Below are 16,504 nucleotides of genomic sequence, written 5' to 3'. Positions count from 1 at the left end.
AATGTTATTTTCAAGCTAAATATAGCTAAATTGACAACATAATTTTTTTTATTTTAACAATTTCTTATTCCTTAGACTAATGCAAATTATTGTTAGATTTATTCAAATATGACCAATCACTTTATAATTCTTTTGGAAAGCAATTTTCTTAGACTTAACATACTGAAATCTTACCTGGGGTGCTATTGAAGTTGCCACAAAGACCACAAGTTGGATATTGCTTGTGAAGAGCAAGCTTTTAAGAAAAAAAATCACATGTACATGTTTATAAAATATTAAAAATACCTTAAGAGAAAAATCTATCCAAACCAAAAGATAGTGTCTGTTCATATTCAAGTCTACCTAAGCTGGTTACTTAGGCATGTAAACAGAACCTCTCTTAAAGGACTTGGATCTAGAAGTTGGAAAGATCCTGACTCTTTTTCTTACTATGTGTCTTTGGGTAGATTATTTAGCTTATATTAGCCTGAATTTTCTTAGTTCCATCATCTGTAAAATAAGATTAATGATAGTATGTACTTCAAGGTATTTTGAGGTTTAAATAAGATAATGTTTAGTACAGTGCATAATACAGAGATTTTTCGACAAAACTTAGCTCTTATTTTCCTTATGATATAATGTCTTTATAACTGAAAGCAAAGAACAAAAAGCACAGGAATGTAAGAAAATCAGAGCCAGACTTACTGAGAGTTTATTTTTGTCCCACATCAAAGACAGGATTCCTCTCCGGCTTTTCAGGACATAATGTTCTCCATATTTTTTAATGTGTATCAGTTTATTGTCATATGGTATCTGTACACTGAAAAGTATAAAATTCAAATACATATTATGGTAAATATAGTATTATAACATGTTTTTTTAAAAAATAATTCGTGTTCCGTAGTATCATAAATATAATACTGGCTAATAAATATTAAAGCTTTCTTTTTCCCCTCTCATTTCAGAAAGGGGACACAATAGTTTTGGTTTTCCAATTTTTGAAAGACTTTAAAGAAAATGAATAAATCCTTGGGGCTTTGGAGAAATAAAAAAGAAGAAACTGGTCCAGTAAGAAATAAATGTTCAAAAAATTTGAAATGTTCACAAGTAGATTATTATGCCTCAACTTCTTATCCCAGAAAGTATTCAAATATGGCATCCCTTCCAAAAATGAATTGCTACTTCTAAAAACAATGGTCTAGGTTTCAATATAGGGAAAATTTCATATTCTTATTTAATGATAAACTTACAACTGAAAATTGAAATACTATATTAACAAATTTGTTGAGTATTCGTGTTGCCCAAATCTAGATATTCAAAATACTCAAAACTACTCTTTTTCTTCTTACCTTGTTATAAAAATGAATATAGTATCTTATAATCCCACATATAACAAAATCTTCTATCAGACTATGTCCAATAAATTATTATAGTTACCGATATGAGCACCAAAATAAGAAAAGAGTACCATCTTTTCCCTATTCGACTTTTTTTCTTTTTGCTCTAGGTACTAAGTTCTTCTATAGCATTTATTCATAATTGTGACATTTACCTTTTTTCATTGACTACAATGTTATCACCAAAAATAGAGACTTCATTATTGTCAATTTTTACTGCTATTTTTTCAAAGTCACTGTTACTGTTTCGTTTGATTTCAATATTGAAATCTCCTCCAGATTCAACGCAATGATGGCAGAAAGTGTATGCACAGGAAGACTCAAAGGAAAAGATGCGGCCATTGAAAGCTTTATATGCTCCTTTCCCCCAAGTAGAAGCTTCACCTACAAAATATTTAGAGTAAAATATTCATAATTATTTAGAACCATTAACGTAACTTCTAGTTCTTATTTTTTGTGTTTATATACCAAGAGAAAATGTCACTGAAAGGTTCTTTTCTCACTGCCACCACCTTAAATCAATACTTTTCTTTCTCACATATAGCAAAAAAACACACACTAAAAGTAGTACCTAAATGCTTGGGAATATTCTGGCTCAGGTGTCTATTCTGGCTCAAACAAAATATCGTGTCTATTCTGGCTCAAGCAAAATATGAATAAATATCTTTTTCCTAGAGAAAAGGGAAATTGTCTCTAATGTGGGAAGGAATATATGGAGGGAGCTGTGGTCTGTTTGCTTACTTGTTCTGCATTTTGTAGAGATAATCTTTCTAGTGGGTTATCATTTATATCAAATAAATGTTAAAAATAGTTCTTCTCTATGTACATGTATATGTATATATGTTCATGAGTAGGTGTCTTGTGTATATGTGTGTGCATGTGTGTGTATGTGTGTCTTTGAGGACAAATAGTACAAATGTGATGCCATTGAAACATGTAATGAGTTTAAAACTAGTTCCAAATTTTGATTACTTTGTAACCCCATTAGGGACTGGCTGGCTTGAACATAAAAATATAGATAGAAATCAGAGTCATTTTTACTTACCAATAATTGGGCTTATTTTTGAGTATTTCGGAATTGCTTCCGGAATGTTGGATCCTTCTGCTATTTAACACAATGAATAGATTACTTAAATTTCAAGAGATACATTGATTTTAAATATACAGAACATTTGGACTTCTCCATGGGAACTTAGAAGCTAATTCTGAAGGCCATCAATGAGTTTCTTTATCTTAAATATGTAAATTTCATTTTGTGAGAGCTATGATTTACCAAAGTCATATACATGATTATCTCTGAAATCCATACTTTTTTTTCTTGAACAATTAGCCATAGTATTTTCAGAAATCTTATGAGCTTATTCATTTTGGGTCATGTACAATTACTAAGATACTCTGCATCCCCTACAGAACTGTATTTTGAAATTCAAAAATAGAACTTTACTAGCATACTTTTATTGGGAGCCACTAGCTAAACAGGTCCAAGGCAGATTTTATTAAATCAGTCTATTACATAATACTAATAATTCCATTACCTAAATATAAAGAGAATTCAATTCTCCTGATCAAAGAGGAAAATTCATATCCCTTGATACTTTCCCATGATTGTTATTTCTAACACACTGACCCTTTTATGTAACCAAGTAAATTTATATGAAATCTTAGAGCAAGGTCTAAAATCAAGCAGAATAGGGGGAGGGGCAAGACGGCGGCAGAGCAGGGTCTCCAGGTCACCTGTCCTCAGCAAATTACCTAGAAAACCATCCAATCATCCTGAAAACCTACGAATTCGGCCTGAGATTTAAAGAGAGACCAGCTGGAACGCTACAGTGAGAAGAGTTCGCGCTTCTATCAAGGTAGGAAGACGGGGAAAAAGAAATAAAGAAACAAAAGGCCTCCAAGGGGGAGGGGCCCCGCGAGGAGCCGGGCTGAGGCCGGGGCGAGTGTCCCCAGGACAGGAGAGCCCCGTCCCGGAGGAGCAGGAGCTGCACCAACCTTCCCCGCGGAAAGGGGCTCCCCGGGAATTGGAGCAGGATCCCCAGGAGGGCGGGGACGCCCTCGGGCTCCCTGGGACAGTAACAGAGGAACTGCGCCCCGGGAGATGCGCCGAGCTCCCTAAGGGCTGCAGCGCTCGGCGGGGCCCGGAGCAGCTCGGAGGGGCTCGGGCGGCGGCTCCGCGGAGGGGGCTGCGGGGCTCCGGGAACAGCTCAGCGGCGGCGGCTCGGGCGGAGGAAGAAGCTCCGCGCGGAGGGGGCTGCGCGGCTCCGGGAACAGCTCGGAGGGGCTCGGGCGGCGGCTCCGCGGAGGGGGCTGCGGGGCTCCGGGAGCAGCTCGGAGGGGCTCGGGCGGCGGCTCCGCGGAGGGGGCTGCGCGGCTCCGGGAACAGCTCAGCGGCGGCGGCTCGCGCAGAGGAAGAAGCTCCGCGCGGAGGGGGCTGCGCGGCTCCGGGAACAGCTCGGAGGGGCTCGGGCGGCGGCTCTGCGGAGGGGGCTGCACCGCCGGGAGCGCGAATCCAACAGCGCAGGCCCCGGAGCACAGGGCGCCGGGACACAGCCCAGGATCCGGCCTACCCCGGGACAGGCAGAGGCCGGGAGGGCCCAGGACAGCAAGGACGCTCCTGCCTGGAACTGAGCAGATCAGCGGCCCCGCCCCGGAGCCCCCAGGCCCTGCAGAAGGAGAGCCCCGGAGCTACTGCGGGGGCTGGATCCAGGGTCCCAGAGCTGCCCCCGCCACTGTGGCTTCCTCCCGGGGCCTCACGGGGTCAACAACCCCCACCGAGCCCTGCACCAGGCAGGGGCAGAGCAGCTCCCCCAAGTGCTAACACCTGAGAATCAGCACAGCAGGCCCCTCCCCCAGAAGACCAGCGAGACGGACCAGTTCCAAGGGAAGTCAAGGGACTTAAACTACACAGAATCGGCAGATACTCCCCCGTGGTTTTTTTTGTTTTTTGTTTTTTTGTTTTTGTTTTTGTTTGTTTTTTTTTTTGTTTTGTTTTGTGCTTTTTTTTTTCTCTCTTTCTTCTTGATTTCTGATTGCTTCCCCCACCCCCCTTTTTTCTTTTTTCTCCTTTCTTTCTTTTTCTTTCTTTTTCTTCTCTTTTTCCCCTATTTTTTTCTTCTTTCTCTTTTTTCTTTTTCTCTTTTCTTTCCTTCTCTCTCTTTTTCTCCTTTTCCCAGTACAACTTGTTTTTGGCCACTCTGCACTGAGCAAAATGACTAGAAGGAAAACCCCTCAAAAAAAAGAATCAGAAACAGCCCACTCTCCCACAGAGTTACAAAATATGGATTACAATTCAATGTCAGAAAGCCAATTCAGAAGCACTATTTTACAGCTACTGGTGGCTCTAGAAAAAACCATAAAGGACTCAAGAGACTTCATGACTGCAGAATTTAGATCTAATCAGGCAGAAATTAAAAATCAATTAAATGAGATGCAATCCAAGCTAGAAGTCCTAACGACGAGGCTTGACGAGGTGGAAGAACGAGTGAGTGACATAGAAGACAAGTTGATGGCAAAGAGGGAAACTGAGGAAAAAAGAGACAGGCAATTGAAAGACCATGAGGATAGATTAAGGGAAATAAATGATAGCCTGAGGAAGAAAAACCTACGTTTAATTGGGGTTCCCGAGGGCGCGGAAAGGGACAGAGGGCCAGAATATGTATTTGAACAAATCCTAGCTGAAAACTTTCCGAATCTGGGAAGGGAAACAGGCATTCAGATCCAGGAAATAGAGAGATCCCCCCCTAAAATAAACAAAAACCGTTCAACACCTCGACATTTAATAGTGAAGCTTGCAAATTCCAAAGATAAGGAGAAAATCCTTAAAGCAGCAAGAGAAAAAAAGTCCCTGACTTTTATGGGGAGGAATATTAGGGTAACAGCAGACCTCTCCACAGAGACCTGGCAGGCCAGAAAGGGCTGGCAGGATATATTCAGGGTCCTAAATGAAAAGAACATGCAACCAAGAATACTTTACCCCGCAAGGCTTTCATTCAAAATGGAAGGAGAGATAAAGAGCTTCCAAGACAGGCAGGAACTGAAAGAATATGTAACCTCCAAACCAGCTCTGCAAGAAATTTTAAGGGGGACTCTTAAAATTCCCCTTTAAGAAGAAGTTCAGTGGAACAATCCACAAAAACAAGGACTGAATAGATATGATGACACTAAACTCATATCTATCAATAGTAACTCTGAATGTGAACGGGCTTAATGACCCCATCAAAAGGCGCAGGGTTTCAGACTGGATAAAAAAGCAGGACCCATCTATTTGCTGTCTACAAGAGACTCATTTTAGACAGAAGGACACCAACAACCTGAAAATAAAAGGTTGGAGAACCATTTACCATTCAAATGGTCCTCAAAAGAAAGCAGGGGTTGCCATCCTTATATCAGATAAATTAAAATTTACCCCGAAGACTATAGTGAGAGATGAAGAGGGACACTATCTCATACTCAAAGGATCTATCCAACAAGAGGACTTAACACTCCTCAATATATATGCCCCGAATGTAGGAGCTGCCAAATATTTAAACCAATTAATAACCAAACTCAAGAAATACCTTGATAATAATACACTTATACTTGGTGACTTCAATCTAGCTCTTTCTACCCTGGATAGGTCTTCTAAGCACAACATCTCCAAAGAAACGAGAGCTTTAAATGATACACTGGACCAGATGGATTTCACAGATATCTACAGAACTTTACATCCAAACTCAACTGAATACACATTCTTCTCAAGTGCACATGGAACTTTCTCCAGAATAGACCACATACTGGGTCACAAATCGGGTCTGAACCGATACCAAAAGATCGGGATAGTCCCCTGTATATTCTCAGACCATAATGCCTTGAAATTAGAACTTAATCACAACAAGAAATATGGAAGGACCACAAACACGTGGAGGTTAAGGACCATCCTGCTAAAAGATGAAAAGGTCAACCAGGAAATTAAGGAAGAATTAAAAAGATTCATGGAAACTAATGAAAATGAAGATACAACCGTTCAAAATCTTTGGGATGCAGCAAAAGCAGTCCTGAGGGGGAAATACATCGCAATACAAGCATACATTCAAAAACTGGAAAGATCTCAAATTCAAAAGCTCACCTTACACATAAAGGAACTAGAGAAAAAGCAACAAATAGACCCCACCCCCAGCAGAAGAAGAGAGTTAATTAAAATTCGAGCAGAACTCAATGATATCGAGACCAAAAGAACTGTGGAACAGATCAACAGAACCAGGAGTTGGTTCTTTGAAAGAATTAATAAGATAGATAAACCATTAGCCAACCTTATTAAAAAGAAGAGAGAGAAGACTCAAATTAATAAAATCATGAATGAGAATGGGGACATCACTACCAACACCAAGGAAATACAAACGATTTTAAAAACATATTATGAACAGCTGTACGCCAATAAATTAGGAAATCTAGAAGAAATGGACGCATTCCTGGAAAGCCACAAACTACCAAAACTGGAGCAGGAAGAAATAGAAAACCTGAACAGGCCAATAACCAGGGAGGAAATTGAAGCAGTCATCAAAAACCTCCCAAGACACAAGAGTCCAGGGCCAGATGGCTTCCCAGGGGAATTCTATCAAACGTTTAAAGAAGAAATCATACCTATTCTACTAAAGCTGTTTGGAAAGATAGAAAGAGATGGAGTACTTCCAAATTCGTTCTATGAGGCCAGCATCACCTTAATTCCGAAACCAGACAAAGACCCCACCAAAAAGGAGAATTACAGACCAATATCCCTGATGAACATGGATGCAAAAATTCTCAACAAGATACTAGCCAATAGGATCCAACAACACATTAAGAAAATTATTCACCATGACCAAGTAGGATTTATCCCTGGGACACAAGGCTGGTTCAACACTCGTAAAACCATCAATGTGATTCATCATATCAGCAAGAGAAAAACCAAGAACCATATGATACTCTCATTAGATGCAGAGAAAGCATTTGACAAAATACAGCATCCATTCCTGATCAAAACCCTTCAGAGTGTTGGGATAGAGGGAACTTTCCTCGACATCTTAAAAGCCATCTACGAAAAGCCCACAGCAAATATCATTCTCAATGGGGAAGCACTGGGAGCCTTTCCCCTAAGATCAGGAACAAGACAGGGATGTCCACTCTCACCACTGCTGTTCAACATAGTTCTGGAAGTCCTCGCCTCAGCAATCAGACAACAAAAAGACATTAAAGGCATTCAAATTGGCAAAGAAGAAGTCAAACTCTCCCTCTTCGCCGATGACATGATACTCTACATAGAAAACCCAAAAGCCTCCACCCCCAGATTGCTAGAACTCATACAGCAATTTGGTAGCGTGGCAGGATACAAAATCAATGCCCAGAAATCAATGGCATTTCTATACACTAACAATGAGACTGAAGAAAGAGAAATTAAGGAGTCAATCCCATTTACAATTGCACCCAAAGGCATAAGATACCTAGGAATAAACCTAACCAAAGAGGTAAAAGATCTATACCCTAAAAACTATAGAACACTTCTGAAAGAAATTGAGGAAGACACAAAGAGATGGAAAAATATTCCATGCTCATGGATTGGCAGAATTAATATTGTAAAAATGTCAATGTTACCCAGGGCAATTTATACGTTTAATGCAATCCCTATCAAAATACCATGGACTTTCTTCAGAGAGTTAGAACAAATTATTTTAAGATTTGTGTGGAATCAGAAAAGACCCCGAATAGCCAGGGGAATTTTAAAAAAGAAAACCATAGCTGGGGGCATCACAATGCCAGATTTCAGGTTGTATTACAAAGCTGTGGTCATCAAGACAGTGTGGTACTGGCACAAAAACAGACACATAGATCAATGGAACAGAATAGAGAACCCAGAAGTGGACCCTGAAATGTACGGCCATCTAATATTCGATAAAGGAGGAAAGACTATCCATTGGAAGAAAGACAGTCTCTTCAATAAATGGTGCTGGGAAAATTGGACATCCACATGCAGAAGAATGAAACTGGACCACTCTCTTTCACCATACACAAAGATAAACTCAAAATGGATGAGAGATCTAAATGTGAGACAAGATTCCATCAAAATCCTAGAGGAGAACACAGGCAACACCCTTTTTGAACTTGGCCACAGTAACTTCTTGCAAGATACATCCACGAAGGCAAAAGAAACAAAAGCAAAAATGAACTATTGGGACTTCATCAAGATAAGAAGCTTTTGCACAGCAAAGGATACAGTCAACAAAACTAAAAGACAACCTACAGAATGGGAGAAGATATTTGCAAATGACATATCAGATAAAGGGCTAGTTTCCAAAATCTATAAAGAACTTATTAAACTCAACACCAAAGAAACAAACAATCCAATCATGAAATGGGCAAAAGACATGAAGAGAAATCTCACAGAGGAAGACATGGACATGGCCAACATGCACATGAGAAAATGCTCTGCATCACTTGCCATCAGGGAAATACAAATCAAAACCACAATGAGATACCACCTCACACCAGTGAGAATGGGGAAAATTAACAAGGCAGGAAACAACAAATGTTGGAGAGGATGCGGAGAAAAGGGAACCCTCTTACACTGTTGGTGGGAATGTGAACTGGTGCAGCCACTCTGGAAAACTGTGTGGAGGTTCCTCAAAGAGTTAAAAATAGACCTGCCCTACGACCCAGCAATTGCACTGTTGGGGATTTACCCCAAAGATTCAGATGCAATGAAACGTCGGGACACCTGCACCCCGATGTTTCTATCAGCAATGGCCACAATAGCCAAACTGTGGAAGGAGCCTCGGTGTCCATCGAAAGATGAATGGATAACGAAGATGTGGTTTATGTATACAATGGAATATTACTCAGCAATTAGAAACGACAAATACCCACCATTTGCTTCAACGTGGATGGAACTGGAGGGTATTATGCTGAGTGAAATAAGTCAATCGGAGAAGGACAAACAGTGTATGTTCTCATTCATTTGGGGAATATGAATAATAGTGAAAGGGAATATAAAGGAAGGGAAAAGAAATGTTGGGAAATATCAGGAAGGGAGACAGAACATAAAGACTCCTAACTCGGGGAAACGAACTAGGGGTGGTGGAAGGGGAGGAGGGCGGGTGTTGGAGGGGAATGGGTGACGGGCACTGAGGTGGACACTTGACAGGATGAGCACTGGGTGTTTTTCTGTATGTTGGTAAATTAAACACCAATAAAAGTTAATTAAAAAAAAAAATAAATAAAATCAAGCAGAATAGAGGAGCAACAACAATTACAAAAATCAATATTTTGATAGAATTTTTCAATATGTTTTACAATGCCATTTATTGTGTGTCTTGAGGCCACTTGTCTTTACTACAGGTTGTCTTTTCTCACATTGGGTGGAAGTAGATTGAACTCTTAATTTATTTATAAAGTCATTTTTTAAATAATATATCTAAAATGATGAAGGAGACATTGCATTATGTTTTATTTAGGTTCCCTTATAGTATAATTTAATCTATCTTATTCATGAAGCTGTTTAAAATATACAGTTGGTTATCTAAACTTCAAAGAGAGCATTTAGAAGCTAAATTCAACATGGAAAAGACATAATAATATCATGTCCCAGTAAATCAATAATCCATAGAATATTTATACTTCAAAATTCTATATCTACACACACAAATGCATCATATATGTATATTTTTAAACACTGAAAGTCATAAATCAAACTACCTGGAGTGCTGAGTGGTCCAGAGGCATTGTTGTCAGATGACCTTGTGGTACCTATTTTAAGACAAAATAGTTAAGCTCTTTCTTAAATGTGGACATCTTACTTGGTAAAATATGGAAAAAAGTTTTTAAAATCTGATGTAAAATCATGGATCCAAATTCAGCAATGTTAATGCTAGCAGATTTAGAATTATGTGAAGCTGTACATGAAAAAAAATATTATCAACCTAATAACCTGTGGGAGAAACAAAATGAAATGCCTCACCACCAAATGAACTGATACCAAATTAATTTATTTCAGATCAATTGCCTTAAAATGTATTCAGGAAGCAAGAAAGGTTTGTGTAAACAGGATTCAGGGTCTCCCATCTCAGTTTTAACCCCACTTACTTCCATTTTGAATTGCTTTACATTTGCAAAATCTAGGTACCATTTCAAGATGTTAACTGAACAAAGGATTCTGCACACACAAAAACTGGAAGTATGAAAGCCACTAATCTAGTTGAGCTGAGATGTTCATCACAACGTGTCTAATGTCAAGAGACAATAATGTCAACAGATTTAGAACTTGCCATTTCAAAGCCACTAGATGCACTGCAATTAGATATACTATCTGAAAGGACACTAATTAATAAAAATCTGTCTCAGTTAAAAAATTAAAGCAGTCAAAAGCTGGCATCCAAACAGCAGAAAAATCTCAAATCGGTAACTACTCCACAATAAAAAGATGAGAGGCAACTACTTCTTAATACATCTCTCAGGAACACATCCTAAATTTGAATATCTGAACTAATGGCAGCAGATCTGGGGTTTAGATATTCAGTCTCTTAAACTATTTATATTGACTGAGTTTAAACAAAATTGGTGGTATAAATGATTTCAAATTTCTCAATTCCATTGCAGTATTGACCTCAAACCTGAGATCCAAAGATTAAGAACTACCCAAAATGGAATTATTTCCGTATGACCAGATCTTTTTTTGAGCAGATTCATTGATAGTTAATCCTGACTGAGATCAACCATTACTACACTACCTTATATCTCTTGCTAATTAGACTTTTCCTTTTAAAAATGTATCAATCCTAAAGTTGAGTTCTAAATGTGAATTATGAATATTCTTCACATCACCCATGTCATTAGAAGTCTACTGCCACAGTTCTGTGGTCATCTAGTCTAGTGGCTCCCAAGGCTTTCCAATACTGCTAGCAAAATCAAAATAGTTTCCATACCTTGGTAAATATTATTTTAACAATATATACCACAAATTCCTATTCAATCTAATATTTCCATTAACTGGAAATATTAAATTTTATGAGATTTTCAAAAGGGATGGAAGTTGCTTACTCTTATCAGTAATAAACATGCAAAAAATGTAAACTACCAAGACCAGACTCAGAATACAAAGCTCAAACCCAACAGATTATCTGCTACTCTAACCACCTCTTCAACTTATGCAACTCCAAATCAATTTTGCACAACAAAAACAATTCCATATCAGTATAATCAGAGTTGTAAAATTCATTCCACATTCTATGCTAAAAATATTAAATGACTTTTTCCTGATCACATGTAAATAGTTTATCATTCCAGAATTTTAGTTTGCTTTTTATTTCATTATAAATGTTTGTGATTTTCATTGTTATTTTATGATGTATTTTAGAATCCTGACTTTCTAATCATCAGACATAAATCTCAATTCTCAAGTCTTGAGAGCCAGATCCAGTAATATCCTTTCCAGTATCACAGGTACCTGTACCACCAAGACCAGTTTCATCAGATTCGTTTGGTCCAGAAGCACCGCCACCAAGTCCAACTGCACCCTTCCTTCCTCCACCACTTCCAGAACCAGAAGACCAAGCGTTTCCTCCTAATGGAAAATCAAAATGTGATTAAAAGAAATAAAGAAGGAAGAAATTAATTCGGAATTCTTGGGAATAGAGTCCAGGTTAGTTGACATCACAACTAGGACTCAAGTATCCAGCCCCCATGAATCCACTGCTACTCTCTCCATTCCCACCATTTTCACTGATTCCAAATCCCTGCTGATCAGATGACCCCCAATTTAATCCTGAATCTTCAGAGGTACCACCAGAATATCCATCCCCATTTCTTGCACTTGAGTCACCTGCTGAATACAAAATGATGGTCACAGGGGCACAGTTGGTTGTCTGCCTTCAGCTCAAGTCATGATCCCAGGGTCCTGAGATCAAGCTCTGCATTGGGCTCCCTGCTCAGCAGGCAGTGTGCTGTCCCTCTGCCCTTCCCCTGCTCATGTACTTACTCTCTCAAATAAATAAATAAAATCTTTTTAAAAATCAAAATAATGGTCACAAGAATTATGTTTAATGCATAGCATGATTCAGAATTTTTCTATGCACAGAAATCAACCATCAATACCTAGAGCACTAGAGCTAGAGCCTCCAGGACCACCTACTCTATTTCCATCAAAGTCTTTACTAATATAGCCATTAAATTTGAACCAGAATCTCCAACAACAAATTGAGTTTTGCCCTTCCTTTCTCCATTTTCAAAATTAGAAAACCAAGTCCTTCCTCTAATGGAAAATTTAAATGTTATTTTTTAAAGTGATAAAAAATACATAAAATAAAATAAAATAAAATAATAAAAATGATAAAAACTGAAATCCATTTAATTTCACCAAGTGCAGGTTAGTAGAATGCCTGAATTATGGGCATTGGACCTGAGATTCATGGATCCAGGACAACATACATGGTGCTGCTCATTCTATCAATCCCCTGCCTCCAAATTCCTTTTTATCAAATGCCCAAACACAAAATCCTGAATGTTCAAAATTATCACCAGCATGTTCACTGCCACCTCTTGCACTCGTACATCTACCAGAATATTAAAAGTGTGTCAATAAGACATACTTAATAAATTTTATAATTGAGAAATGCTTAAGCAAAAAATTAACTATCAACATCCATACCACTAAAATTAGATTTTCTAGTACCTTTTATTACATTTTCACTAAGACCAATGTCATCAAATCGATTTGAACCAGAATCTCCAAGATCAACTTCACGTTTCCTTTCTCCATGTCTCAAATCAAATGATGAGGACTTTTCCACTAACAGAGAAATAAAAATGTCAATACAATAATAGATGAAAGGCTGAAATCAATTTAGATTTCACCTGAGCAGAGTCCAAGACGCTTAGACTACCTGAGCCACTGGCATCAGATTCCCTGCTGCTCTTATCACTCTGACCAAATCTACTGCTTTCAAATCCCTTTTGACCAAATTTCTCAAAATCATATTTCAAATTTTCTAATAGGTCATCAACAAAATTATCCCCAATTTTTGCACTGATATTGCCTGCAGAATGTAAAATGATTGTCATCAGAACATATTCCAATACCCTTTATGATTCAGATATTTTAGGCACAGAAATTAAACATCAACATCTAAATCACTGGAACTAAATTCACTAGTATATTTTATTCCATTACGACAATTGTCACTACAACAATTTGAACCAGAATCTCCAAAATCAAATTCAGTTCCAAACTTCTTTCTTCAAGTCCGAAATCAAAAGACCCAGGCCTTTTCACTATTAGGAAATTCAAAATATTATCAAATAAAATAAAAATAACAAATATTTGAAATCCAATTTCTCAGGAACAGAGACAGTGGAATACCTGAGCTACCAGCATCAGATCCAAAGCCTTTGAATCCAGCCCCAGCAGATCTACTGCCATTCATTCTATTCCCTCCAATTTCATTGATTCCAAATCCCTGTTCATCAGAAACCCCTAAGTTGGTTTCTGATTTTCCAGAGCTGTCACCAACAAGTGTATTCTGATTTCTCAAACTGGTATCACCTGCAGAATATAAAATAATGTCACCAAGTGTACTGAAAATATTTCATGATTCAGAAATATTTATGCATAAAAATGAGATATCAATACCTAGCTTTTTGGGAACGGGTCCTCCAGAACTACTCATTTGACTTCCTTCAATTTTTATTTTGCCATTACCACCACTGCCACCAAATGAACTTGAACCCGAAGCTCCAAAACCAAATGCAGCATTGCCCTTCCTTTTTCCAAGTTCCCAACCAAAAGACCCAGTTCCAACTGACAGAAAAATTAAAATGTTATTAAAAATCAATCTTAATAATTTTAGTATTAAATACTAAAGAAATGAATTTTTAATCAATTAGTTACTTTAATTAATTTCAAAGTTTGTAGAATGAGTCTTAGTTGAAGTACCTGAGCTACGAGCATTAAATCCGAAACCCACTGATTCACCACCGGCAGATCCTCTGCTGCTCATTGCACTCCAGTCAGCTCTACCAATGCCCAATCCCTTTGGATCAGGTGCCCCCAAACCAAAACCCAAATTTCCAGAGACACTGCTACTAAATCCAGCCCTACTTCTTGGATTGGTATTATCTGCTAAAATTAAAAAAAAAAAAAAAAGAAAAAGAAAAGAAAGGTTGTTACCAGATGATACCAGGTAATAATTAAACACAACTTATGACTCTTTGCTTTCTATGCACAAAATCTAAATATTAATAACTATATCACTGGAACTTGATTTTCCTATTTCATTTTCACCAAAGTCTTTGTATGCAAGACCACTGATACCCATTCCACCTGAGCCAAAATTACCAAGACTAAATTCAAAATCACTCTTCTTTCTACCACCAAGTCCAAAATCAGTAAATGTAAAATTCGACTGTTATCAAGACCAAAAAAAACAAGGGATATAAATTATTTATTTTTCTTAATAGAGTCTGGACCAGAATTCCTGGGTCACTAATATAAGAACCAAAGCTCATGGATTTACCGACAAATTCCTTTCTGTTTTTCCTCTTGCCACCAATTTTCACCTTTTTTAAAAACTGGTCTTTTTTTTTTATTTTTTAATTTATTTACGATAGTCACACACAGAGAGAGAGAGAGAGAGGCAGAGACACAGGCAGAGGGAGAAGCAGGCTCCATGCACCGGGAGCCCGACATGGGATTCCATCCCAGGTCTCCAGGATCGCGCCCTAAGCCAAAGGCAAGCGCTAAACCGCTGCGCCACCCAGGGATCCCCAATTTTCACCTTTTTTAAGATAACTTGCTCTGACACAAAAATAGCAAGATTTACTGTACTTTACTGACTCTAACTTCTTTCACTGACTTTAATTTCTAAATAGAAAATACTATTTATCCACACTTTTGTAAGTTATTTTTTCTGGAATTCTTTTTCAAGAAAACTAGTTGAAATATAAGTAACAAAAATTTTAAAAAATTAGCACCACAAAAGTACAGAAACATGAGAATCAATTTTTTCTGTTCCTTGTGACAAAACTTGGGAATAAGAGAGTTTAAGTAGCTTTCCCAAAGTCCATGGAAGGTTAGCAGGAAAGACTGGAGATAGAAACTGGGTGTCTTCCTTCATTCAAATTCCTTCACAAAAGAATGAAATCTAATTGCCTCTTTACTAGAATGTTCAACTTGCTGATTTCTGTTGAATATAACACAGATCTTTTAAGAATCAAATATTATTTAAAAATCATTTCCACAAGTTCATCTAACTCTAAATCTGTATTGGTCAAAGCAATGCCATCTTCCCTGCTTTGCTAAATGGTTGATTTTTTTCTGTCAAAAGCAGAAACTAAGGAACAACTTAGAATACCTGTTTCACTGGGAGGAGAATCAGAGCCAGCTAATCTACTTACTGCATTCACATTAAATCCATTTTGGCCAGATGGACCCCTACCAATGTCATTTTGATTTGAAGCAGTGCCACCAAATTCAATACTACAAGATATACTTTTGGCAAAACCACTTGCTAAGTTGGTTTTCTCTGCCATACAAAAATATAATCATCAGGAAAAAAGGTGCATTGATTCATAATGTACAAGATATTATTCAATAAACATTGCTTAAACTGGGCCTACATTATCATTTCAAAACATCGCTCTCCTCCCCTCTATATATGTTTCCATATATAATTCCATACAGTGTAATCAGGGGGTGTGCATGGCAACCGATTTACCATGAGGTTTGAGAATTCCATGAGAAAACTAAAGCATTGGGGCCATTTAAGGTAAATTTCACTACGTTCTTTAGACATGAGCAAACAACACCTCAGTATTATAAACAAGAGCAAATGTATCTGTACTAACTTGTTATTCATACTGAGTTTCTCAGTCCTAAAATCGATGACTGGACAGACAGAACATTTGTGTCCTTCCTGAAGATAGTTCAACTCTACCCCTAAATCCCAAAATGTTTCTCCCTTTTCAGTTATCATCCTTTGGACTCAAATATTAAATTTCAATATAAAATATTGAAGTTATTTTCCTTACTGGATCTCCTTCTTGTCTATTTTGGCACAGGTATGAACTATAGACATTGTGGGGACCATACAAGTAAAGTAAAAGTAGGCCACTTGGGAGAAGAACTG

General features: G+C 37.9%; 1 protein-coding gene across 1 annotated transcript in view; it reads right to left on the bottom strand.

Moving 5' to 3' along the window:
* The window catches only part of LOC121479771 (mucin-19-like), a 111,908-nt gene extending 97,531 nt beyond the window's left edge, over positions 1-14,377 (bottom strand). The window contains exons 1-7 of the mRNA XM_041735581.1: positions 14,314-14,377; positions 14,011-14,178; positions 13,741-13,923; positions 11,830-11,946; positions 1,532-1,760; positions 685-799; positions 175-235 (exon numbers count right to left, since the gene is read on the bottom strand). Coding sequence (XP_041591515.1) covers positions 175-235; positions 685-799; positions 1,532-1,760; positions 11,830-11,946; positions 13,741-13,923; positions 14,011-14,178; positions 14,314-14,377 — 937 coding nt within the window. The remainder of the gene's footprint in view (positions 1-174; positions 236-684; positions 800-1,531; positions 1,761-11,829; positions 11,947-13,740; positions 13,924-14,010; positions 14,179-14,313) is intronic.
* Between the last annotated feature and the right edge of the window lie 2,127 nt (positions 14,378-16,504).

The sequence above is a fragment of the Vulpes lagopus genome, chromosome 21 (assembly GCF_018345385.1).
Source record: "Vulpes lagopus strain Blue_001 chromosome 21, ASM1834538v1, whole genome shotgun sequence".
In the NCBI taxonomy this organism is placed as follows: domain Eukaryota; kingdom Metazoa; phylum Chordata; class Mammalia; order Carnivora; family Canidae; genus Vulpes; species Vulpes lagopus.
Note: the sequence above shows the minus strand (reverse complement) of the source record. Positions and strands in the feature narration are given on the sequence as shown.